This window comes from Odontomachus brunneus, unplaced genomic scaffold, assembly GCF_010583005.1.
Source record: "Odontomachus brunneus isolate Ranch 3 - 2012 unplaced genomic scaffold, Obru_v1 Obru_scaffold_007, whole genome shotgun sequence".
In the NCBI taxonomy this organism is placed as follows: Eukaryota; Metazoa; Arthropoda; class Insecta; order Hymenoptera; family Formicidae; genus Odontomachus; species Odontomachus brunneus.
The window spans coordinates 1,951,827-1,962,447 of record NW_022639457.1 but is presented as its reverse complement, the minus strand read 5'-3'; the positions used below and the strand labels follow the sequence as shown (position 1 = coordinate 1,962,447).

Genomic DNA, 10,621 nt, shown 5'->3' with positions numbered 1-10,621 from the left:
ATATATATATATATATATATATATATATATATATATATATATGAATATTTAAATTACTTAAACATATTTATAATTGAGACATGTTGTTACGTAGTTGATATAATTGTATTCTTAGGTCACAGGTGTAGTCGGTAGAGCAGAGACTTTGTCCTCTTTGTTTTACCTGGCAGCTTTAATCACGTACACTAAATGTTGCAGAAGCAAAAGATCTACAGGTAATAATTTTAATACAAGTATGAATGTGTGACTGACTGTGAAAACATTAGATTTATGTGTGCTGTATTTTACAGGGTGGAAATACTTGATATTGTCTATGTTTTTTGTATTTACCGCAATGTTGTGCAAGGAGCAAGGGATTACAGCCACTGCAGTTTGTGTACTGTACGAAATTTTTGTTGTACAGAAGGTAAAGTTATTCTCAACCTATACTCCCTCTGTGTATCTTCTCTAGAGAATGAAATCACATTTATATCTATAATTTCGTTTAGGTTAGAGCAAGGGATATTTTCTTAGCGTTAAAGTCAGCTTTTGGTGGTAATAAAATTTCACCTGCATGGTCAGGCGAAGGTACAAAACGTTTGACCGCCCTTACACTTGTTACATTTAGCCTGCTTATCCTACGGTTACATATAATGGGCTCAAAGTTACCTGTATTTACCAGGTACTATCACACATTTTGCATTATTCTTAGATTTGTAAATTATGTGTTTGAAGACTAACGAAAACAATAATGTATGTATCTGTTAGATTCGACAATCCTGCATCAGTTGCTGCAATGCCAACCAGACAGCTTACATATAATTATCTCGCTGCAGTGAATCTAAGACTGCTATTTCTTCCAAGTGATTTATGCTGTGATTGGACAATGGGAACGATACCGTTAGTAGAAAGCTTCACCGATGTCCGCAACCTTGCGACCCTAGCCACTCATGGAACTGTACTAGGATTGCTTGTGACAGCCGTTGTGACACGTAGCAGACAGACGTCGGTCATTCTCATTATGGTTAGTAGAGATCATTGTGGAGTTAGGTCATAATGTAGTAGAGAATATAATATGATCACTGGTTATTATGAGAAGAATTATGGTGCTATGCATGCTCTAGAGATTGTGTAGATTCACTGTGCAATTAACAGTACTAATGTCCAACCAATACGTTATGTTTTCTAATTAATGCCTGCAGAGTTCGGCTATGATGATACTCCCTTTTCTACCTGCGTCGAACCTTTTCTTCCCGGTCGGATTTGTAATTGCTGAGAGAGTGTTGTATGCACCTTCCATGGGGTTTTGCATGCTTATTGGATATGGATGGAGCATTTTGGCGGACAAGAGGTAAGTTGTGTCGTCGGTGGATGTTCAATTCAATCTATATAAAATCGATGACCTATTAAGTATCATTTTACAGGTGCAAGAAATTGGTGCTAGTTTTACTCGTGACACTTTTGGCTGCGCACACGACGAAAACGTTCGTCAGAAATTACGACTGGTTAGACGAATATTCGATATTCATGTCGGGCTTGAAGGTGAACGACAGAAATGCCAAATTATTTAATAACGTGGGCCATGCGTTAGAGAGCCAAGGCCGATTTAAGGAGGCATTGAATTTTTTCAACATGGCTGTACAAGTTCAGGGTGATGATATCGGTGCGCACATTAATGTTGGACGTACTTATAATCATCTTAAAATGTTCAAAGAAGCCGAAGATGCGTATCTGAAGGTAAACACCATTAAGAGAAAGATGTTCGTTTATATAAATTTATTTTATATAAACTTATTTCTATTTTATAATTCTTGTGCTCTTGTTTTTTTATTCCAGGCCAAGTCGTTATTACCAAAAGCAAAACCAGGAGAATCTTATCAAGCACGTATAGCACCGAACCATTTAAATGTGTTTGTTAATTTGGCTAATTTGATAGCTAAAAACGCAACTAGGTTAGAAGAAGCAGATTTGTTATACAGACAAGCGATCAGTATGCGTGCTGATTATACACAAGCGTATATTAATCGTGGCGATGTTTTAATTAAGCTTAATCGTACGAAGGAAGCTCAGGAGGTTTATGAGCGGGCACTGTTTTACGACAGTAATAATCCTGATATATATTATAATGTAAGCATTGAATGTTTTTAAAATAGAGTAGGAATACGGATAAACATATGTAATCGCATTGGGATAGTTAATTAGTTATCAAGTTAAATGATTAACATTTTTTTTGCAGCTTGGTGTTGTATTCTTGGAACAAGGGAAAGCGTCTCAAGCCTTGGCATATTTGGATAAAGCTTTAGAGTTTGATCCGGAGCACGAACAAGCGTTACTGAATTCCGCTATACTACTTCAAGAGTTGGGACGGGCGGAATTACGTAAGGTAGCTAGAGAGAGACTTCTGAAGCTTTTGCGAAAGGTAATTGTCTTTTCCCTCGGTAGTTCATGGGGGAACAAATATATTAAAAAAAAATTATAACGGTATTATGTGTATCGCGGCGCTATCGTACATGATCTGTTTGCAGGATTCCAATAACGAGCGTGTACATTTTAATTTGGGAATGTTAGCGATGGATGACCACGACAGCGGTAGCGCGGAACGTTGGTTCCGCAACGCCGTGGCGCTGAAGGAAGACTTTCGCTCTGCCTTATTCAATCTCGCGTTATTGTTGGCGGACGAGCAACGTCCGCTTGAAGCGGCACCATTTTTAAACCAATTGGTCAGGTTCCATCCCGACCACGTGAAAGGCCTAATACTTTTGGGAGACATTTATATCAACAACATAAAGGACCTGGACGCTGCGGAAAGTGTAAGATATTGCGTGTAACTTGTGTTAAGATTTTTTTTTTATAAAGATATTCTATTAACTTACGCGCCATGTAGACAATCATTGACAAATCTTGTGCGATTGCAATCCTGGAAATATCAATACGATCGTTTCAGTGTTACCGTAGAATATTACAGTTGGATCCCACAAACATACAAGGATTGCACAATTTGTGCGTTGTAATGGTGGAGCGTGGTAAATTGGGCTTAGCGGCGCAGTGTCTGGAACGCGCTGCCGCTCTGGCGCCACAGCAGGACTACGTGCAGAGGCATCTCTCGATCGTGAGAACACGCATTAGCCGCCTGCCGCCGGATCAACGCGACACCGACGTCTTTGACGATTCGTTTTGGAACGGCAACGTGAGGGACAGAAACTTTAATAACGAGCCGACGAATGGAAAGTTCTTAGGAAAGACGGATTCCGTTTTCGCGAATCACGCGGTAGTTCACAATCACATAGGAAGTAAGCAAAGCAATACTGACTCCCTGAATAATCATATTATACACTTGAAAGGTCCATCAAAGCCTGCCCGAGCGGTGAGCGGTGTCGGTATGGAAACGAAGGACGGACAGCGTCCCGAGCAAACGGTCCCCGGGTTGACTAATATCGTGGAACCTACCACGGACAGGGTTTTCGATAGGATTATAAGCGCTGACGTAACGAAACTAGATATCACACAGAAACACGGCTCGAAACACGCGAATTCCGAGTTCCAATTCAATCGGAGCGCCGCGACGGTCGGCGGCAAGCAAGGAATTCAGCAGACAAAGGACAGTGCGTTGTCATAGTATTAACGTAAATCCGCCGAATACTGTAAAGTTATGCATATAACAAAAGGTTATGGTGGTACACAGTCGTATAGAGCTAATGTGTGAATATAAAAATAAATACAGAGTATTGTTTTATATGCTGTATAAATAGGACGTTTTATAAAATATATTTAAAAGAATCGCGTGCGTGCGTAAATTCTTTTTATTTCCCTCCTGTATCCATTTTCCGCTGCAATCGTAATTTCTAATCTCTCACTATACGAGAACTGTTGTGAGGCTACACGGTATCTCATGTGACGTCATATATATAGCACATAATGAGTTTTCGACGCATAATCGCATTCCTTTCATGTACGTAATAATTTCTACAAAGGCCTACAAAAATCTAAAAGATGTCAGTGTGGTCGCAGCATTTTATTCTTTCGTACATATGAAACAATTTATGTTTACACAGAGACGAATGAATGATCGCAATTGAAATTGAATTACGCTTGACAAACATTCGATTGTTGTTCAATGTGAAAATTTTGCAGAAATACGCGAATAATATTCGTGTGTTTCTACGTTTTATCGATACGCGCGCATAAACAAAGTTTATTCGAAAGGTCATCGCCCGATCGTCGATTTTAGTCCGTGCATTACCTGCAACTTATTATATCGATTGCAGCACGAAAGCAAGCCGTTGCGGGCTTACAAAGTGGCAAAGTAATGAATCAAGTTGGCTTTCATGTACATCGGATGGCAGGCTGCTGAAACATCATATAGTATGCATGTGGAAGTTACAAGACTTTTACCCTATCACGCCCCTCACTCACGAGGCAACATATTAGCGTGCCGATGTGTGTGTGCGTAATGTAAAAACGCTCTACCCGATAAATATGGAAATGAAACATGAATGCGATGTATAGGGTGCTTGTGAATTACCTAATTTCATCATTGTACTTCCATCCACGTAAAATGCATAAATAGGTTTCGCGATAAATCACTAATTTCTTTTTCCTTGTTAATCTCTTTTTCGTATTTCACGGTGTACAGGCCGTTTTTAAAGTGTTCGGTCGAACACTTCAACGTATTCTAATGGCTTTGCCGCAAAAACTGTTATACAAAGACGAATGCATGCTTCGTTCCTAAGCCGCAGGCTTCAGCGGAGTCAGCTGAGAGGTCAGCGGAAAGTTTTCGATATCCGAGTAAATTGGACACCATAGCGGAATGAAAACAAATATATTATATTTAAACATCAAACAAGCCAACGAACCGGACGTTTTGTCATTGGACAAAACTGCTATCGTTATCTGCTGATTACGACCGACTATGTTTTTGACGCGCGCGCTATCGTCCATCGTTATTTGGTATTTTCTCCCCGCAGCCGAGTCATCGCTCGTGAACGCTATAAACCGTAAACGACGTATCTCGGTGTTTTGATTAGGATTCACGTCGCTCTGAAAGTTCCAAACGAACCCCCACAATCTATATTAGGATCGGCCAAAATAGATTCCGTATTGCTAAGCAAACGAAAACTGGTAGTCGACGTGAAGGTTAACGCGTTAATCGACCTCGAGACGACCGCTTGCCGGGGTCCGACTTCGCGACGCGACGCGAGGCGACGCGAGGCGACGCGACGCGCCACACCGCGCCGCACCGCGCCACCCAGGAAACCCAAAGACGCTCGTTGACCTATTATAGCTCGCAAGATCCTGTTCTAATCGAAAACAACGTCCTTGATAAGTCATCGTGGCTCAGTCCGAGCGTCTGTGAAAGCGACGTCGATGCTCCATTTAAAATTTCCTTTTTGGACGCCCGCAGGAGATGTTGGGCGGCGGGAGCCAGGTCAAGTGTCTGACCCCAGGGATTCCAGTGACTCGAAAGACACCGCATTTTCAGCGCATAGTTCGCTGAATACGGATGCCCTACTTCTTTCGAACGTCTTTCACGTGTTAAATTATCGTTGCTCGGGAGGATACAGAATATTCTACACGGAGAGAGAATTTTTTAGCATAAAACATAATTAGGCAAAATAATAATTTATAATCGAGGTCGACATACTGCAATAATTGACTGTCCTTTTATTTTATATGAATTTCATATTTATATTCTAAAAACTGAAATATGTTACATCACAAAAATTTGTCATGTTTCTAATGAAATTTACGATGTTTTTAGCAAGATGGGATTTACCGACAGTTTATTCCCCTGTATCCTGGAAACATAGAAAAAGAAATTGAAAAATTTGTATACGAAAAAGAGAACATAATCTTTTCTATTTACACAATATGTAAGACTTTACAGACCTTCAAACACGCACAATATGCGTGTCTTTCAAGCGCTAGATATAATCATTGTTAATGAATTGTTATCGAGAATCAATCATTGCTTCATATAGCTCAATTATACAGACACAATGTGAAAAGCTCAATGAAAAAGCCGCGCTGATCGTACAAATACTGGCGCTCCATCATCAACGCGTTCGTCGATATTTCAGATCGTTAAAAAAATATCACTTGCAATGACACAGGAGCGGGTCGACGTGATTTCGTTACTTATTTTGAATAATCAGAAGCTGTCCAGCAAAGTTGCTTTGCGCAACGCTTCTTTTTTTTTCTTTTCTTTTTCTTCATCTATCGTAAGAAAAGATTACCCATACAGCACAGAAGCTTGCAGCAACATTGCTACAACGATGCAAGATTGCATATTGCAGTGCAATGTTGCAGAGACATTGCAGTGACATTAATTTGCAATATTACTTTAGCAATATTGCAGTATTATTTCAAATATGACGAATATAATATAATATTTTTTACTTATTTACTAGTTATTTTTGTTACTTGTATTTCAAATTCAGTAATATTTCACATCAATAGTGCTTATAGAATAGTACTTAGAATAGTACTTGTTAGTGGCAGTCATTAATATTAGAATTTGTCTTATTACATATTTCTTAAACTTTTTATACCGTTTTTTCGGAGAAAATACTTTCTTTAGCTATAATATTCGTACTTATTTAATTTTGTGATTTTTTGTTTTATTAAAATGTTATATTCTATACGAAATATCATTTTTTGAAATGATGAAAATAAAAATTTTTATTTCGTTTAAGGAAACCATGTTATTTGATGAAACAACACTATTGTTTTAAATAGTATTTTATAAAAGTTTCTTTCAAAATTTAGTAATTCGATTTGTTTAATTTGAATTTTCTTGGATACTTAATTTTTTTGGTTTGGATTAATCATTATAACATTCTGTTAAAAATCTAAAAGTAATTATCACCGGTTCACTACATTACATCAATATTCATCGCATATCGAATGTTGTTGCGTTGTTTCAATATCTAAAGTAGCAGTAAATTATCTAACAAACACCAAGTAAAAGTTATGTAACTATTATTTGGTATTTGCTAGGTATGTTATAATATACTGTGAACACACTATAATGATAAATTATATAAACGCAAATCGTAAGAATATCATTGGGAATCGCCGCGTGCCGCTCGATCGTCAAGTTTAAGCAACACTTTAACGGAGTCAGGACATTAGATGGGTGACCTTTTGTATACCGCTTGGGATCGAAATTATCGAGGCAGGATTATAAATATATTTTTTTAAATATTATGATTTTCTCATTTTTCACATTCGCACAATACTTGTCAGTATTTGATTACTATCAATATTTAATAGTGATTTTATTATCACTACTCACCAGAAATTAAATACTGACGAAAAAATTACCGAATTACTGGTAATACATAATCACTAATAATTTTTTAGTATTTATTAGTATGATATTCCTAAGAGTAAGGGTGTTATCTAGGATTTGTATAATAAAACATATTAATAATATTACATATATATTGCATTGCAATGTTGCTGCACAGTTGCGTTGTTATATTTCCGCAAGCGGACATTTTACCGTCGCTGCAACGTTGCAGTAGCATTGCAGCAATATTTTGCAACGTTGTTGCAATGACACAATATTGCAAAACAATGATGCTGTAACATTGCTGTACTGTATGGGTACGTTAAAAAGTGTCGTTAACGCTCAATATACCGACATACCGGTCGAAGAAGGAGCGCGCGGCCCTTTCGGAAGTCAGCACCCAAGCGCGAGGGTGCAAAATGAGGTGTAGGGGGCAGTTCACGGTTGACCGCACGCCCTTCCGTATGCAGGCGCGGCATTAGCCGCGTGCCGCGCGATTAAGGGAAGCTGACAGGTGCCCCCGTGTAAACGTGTTTAATGAACACGTCTCCGCTGCTCAGTATTACTATTGGCGGGCTGAGTGTTTATAAGGGAGGCGGCCACCTTTTCGGCCACCACAAGACGTATACGCACCATCGAGTAACAATCATTCGCACACTCGCACAGTGAGTACCGTTGCCGACCTTTCGCCACCTTGCACGCACGAAGGTACGAATTTAGCAGACGTACCAGCAGGATAAGAACATCACACACATTCGCAGGCACCCGCACACAGAGATATCCGCACATACTTGACTGTAAGTCAGACGCTAAACACGCTAAACACTCGTCCACGTGTTGTAGCAGTAATCTAAATTCGTATTTGTAATAAATAATCACGCTTCTTTCGAAACCGCACTTCTTTTTTTTTCTTCTCGTGCCTTTGTGTGTCGAACAATAATACTTTCTAATGGTTCGACGAAGTGTATACTCGAGATAGATCTATCGTTGCAGATGATGATGTTTCTTGCAAAATCCGACAGTTGAACGTTTGATAAGAAATATGCGATTAAATCGATTTTCATTCGACACTTCGTGACTTAAACTACTGCCATAATCACCGGCATATACGCGTTCAATACTTGTTCATTTTTCTTCCTCTTAAACATTCGTATTTCCTGAATTTATTTATGAATCTGTTGCCGATTTTAACATCAACAATTACGGACAAATTACGGACTATCGGACAAATATCTGCAATAATTTATTCGATTGCAATAATTTAATCTCTGTAATAATTTATTTCAATGTAATTTACATCGATTAGAAAAAAGCTCTGACACTTCCTTTACGTAAACAGTAAAAAAATATCAGACTAAAATATAAAATTGATTTGATGTTAAATTTCACGTAGCAACAACATTGCTATTGATACAAATTCGTATTATATAATTGTTATTGGGTTTCTATTTTGCAACATTTTTTCATTTTGTTTCTACTGCCAAGTTGGTACTTCGGTCATTGCTTAACGTTAAAAAAGCAGCCTGTTTTTGAATTTCGTTTGTGTTGTACGAAAGTCACGTGCAACGTGTTACTTCAATTTAAGATTCAAGTGTGATTGCATAATTTTCAACGTTGCGGGCAGGTTATGCAACACAGCTTCTCGTGCATTCTCGTCATCTATAGCGATTTTTGTAACAATTTACCAACTTTTTTCGATATTTACGGTACAGGCTACTCGCCGAGACGATAAATATCGCTCGTACTTCTACGCGAGGTACTGCAAATAAATATTAAGAGTAACGTACGATGCTAATGTTCCGAGTAAAAACCGCGTTGACTTTTATCGATCACGATCGTTGGCCGTGTCGTTCGAGTATCGTACTTTACAAGGCGTCTTGGTACGCCTTCTCTCTTCTGTTCTTCCTCATGATCGCGAACCTTCAATCAGTACGTGATGTTCGACTGATGCGCCGTGCACTTTGTATTTCCAAACAAATATTCAATTTTCGAAACAACAGATGGTACAAAAATAAGAAAACAAAACATACATAATAACGGCGAGAGATGTTCGTCTTCAAACGATTCATTTTAATTTCAAACGTGCGATCGCGAACCAGAAATGTTTTGCATCCTGTGGAAAGTTGATAAGTACTGAGTATTTAAGTATTGAGTATTTAAGTAGGTTGCATTTTGCACAGTCACCTGCTGCGTGCGTGATCGACAATATAATTATTCCAATTAAGACCTCGTATGGATAAAAATATTAGCGTATAATAGATGAAACAATCGAAGTTACATTGGATATAAACGGAAAGGGGTTAAAGGAGGCGCGTGCATTACACTTAGTCGTGTAAAAACTTGACTGTTGTGGATAAACCGGAGTAGCGAATGGACGACGTCACGCAAGCCGCGCTATACTTGAAGATTCTTCGTATTGCCGTAATATACCTCACGATTAACTTATCGTTAGATCGCTTCACGTTCTTACACATCCGAGTTGATTTCTTGGAAAGAAAACTCGCGAGAGGCTTTCTATCTTCTCGATCTAATAAACGCGACTTTTTTGAATTCTTTCGCCGATCGTGCTGCACCGGGTATTAACTAACAGCAGCAATCTAAAGTCTCTCTTTCAAGTCTCCAACGTACATATACATATACACACAATAAGAGAGAGATATACAATATTACATTTTATTTAAATACAAACATAATGTGTAATATTAAGTGATAACAATAATTATATTGAAATTGAAAAAATATAATTATATTGAAAAAAATGTTTTACTATAATTATCGGATAGTGGCATTGTGTATATATTTTGTGGTCGTATGCAGACATTCAGATTTGAATACGACACTTATCTATCACCACATAATATCTGCAAATCATCGCGTTGTTCAGACTCGAGTTTATTGTTTTCGTGTTATCATTTTTATCGTTCCCGAGACTGATGAGATTTTGTTTTTTCCCGTAAAAAAATCTGTCACTTGTTTTTGTTCACGTGTCCAGTAATGGATCCCATTAGGGCTGGCCATATAAGTAGGACAGCAGTACTTTCCATTTACGAGGACAATTGCCTGCGTATAGCGTTGGTTCGCTGACTCAATTGCAGAACTATGATTGTTTAACAGGAGGGTAGGCATTTGTAGATCCGAGTAGCTTATCGAAGATGAAGTTTTAATGACAAAAAAGTGTGATCGTTCGGAATGTCAAGAGATATCGAGCGACCGATATTTGTATTGATTTATCTGCACCTATGTTGTGCTTTCATATATCGTGTTTTCATAGTCATATATATAAAATATACAGGATAAGCGGACGAAAGAGAGAGAGAGAGAGAGAGAGAGAGAGAGAGAGAGAGAGAGAGA

General features: G+C 38.2%; 2 protein-coding genes across 4 annotated transcripts in view; both read left to right on the top strand.

Annotated features, from left to right (window-relative positions):
- The window catches only part of LOC116854019 (protein O-mannosyl-transferase Tmtc3), a 6,374-nt gene extending 2,607 nt beyond the window's left edge, over positions 1–3,767 (top strand). Inside the window, exons 4-14 of one of the 3 annotated variants that reach the window (XM_032835458.1) lie at positions 116–215; positions 291–406; positions 489–661; positions 748–1,003; positions 1,182–1,330; positions 1,404–1,716; positions 1,816–2,106; positions 2,216–2,398; positions 2,505–2,789; positions 2,924–3,166; positions 3,321–3,497. In XM_032835458.1, the coding sequence (XP_032691349.1) occupies positions 116–215; positions 291–406; positions 489–661; positions 748–1,003; positions 1,182–1,330; positions 1,404–1,716; positions 1,816–2,106; positions 2,216–2,398; positions 2,505–2,789; positions 2,924–3,166; positions 3,321–3,347 (2,136 nt within the window). In that variant the 3' untranslated portion in view covers positions 3,348–3,497. Of the gene's footprint in view, positions 1–115; positions 216–290; positions 407–488; positions 662–747; positions 1,004–1,181; positions 1,331–1,403; positions 1,717–1,815; positions 2,107–2,215; positions 2,399–2,504; positions 2,790–2,923 lie in introns of all 3 variants that reach the window. The other 2 variants (XM_032835457.1, XM_032835456.1) reach the window with 2 other exon arrangements.
- A 4,113-nt stretch (positions 3,768–7,880) lies between these two features.
- Positions 7,881–10,621, top strand: part of LOC116854023 (LIRP-like) — a 20,937-nt gene continuing 18,196 nt past the window's right edge. The window contains exon 1 of the mRNA XM_032835480.1: positions 7,881–8,067. The gene's annotated coding sequence lies outside the window, so the exon portion shown is untranslated. The remainder of the gene's footprint in view (positions 8,068–10,621) is intronic.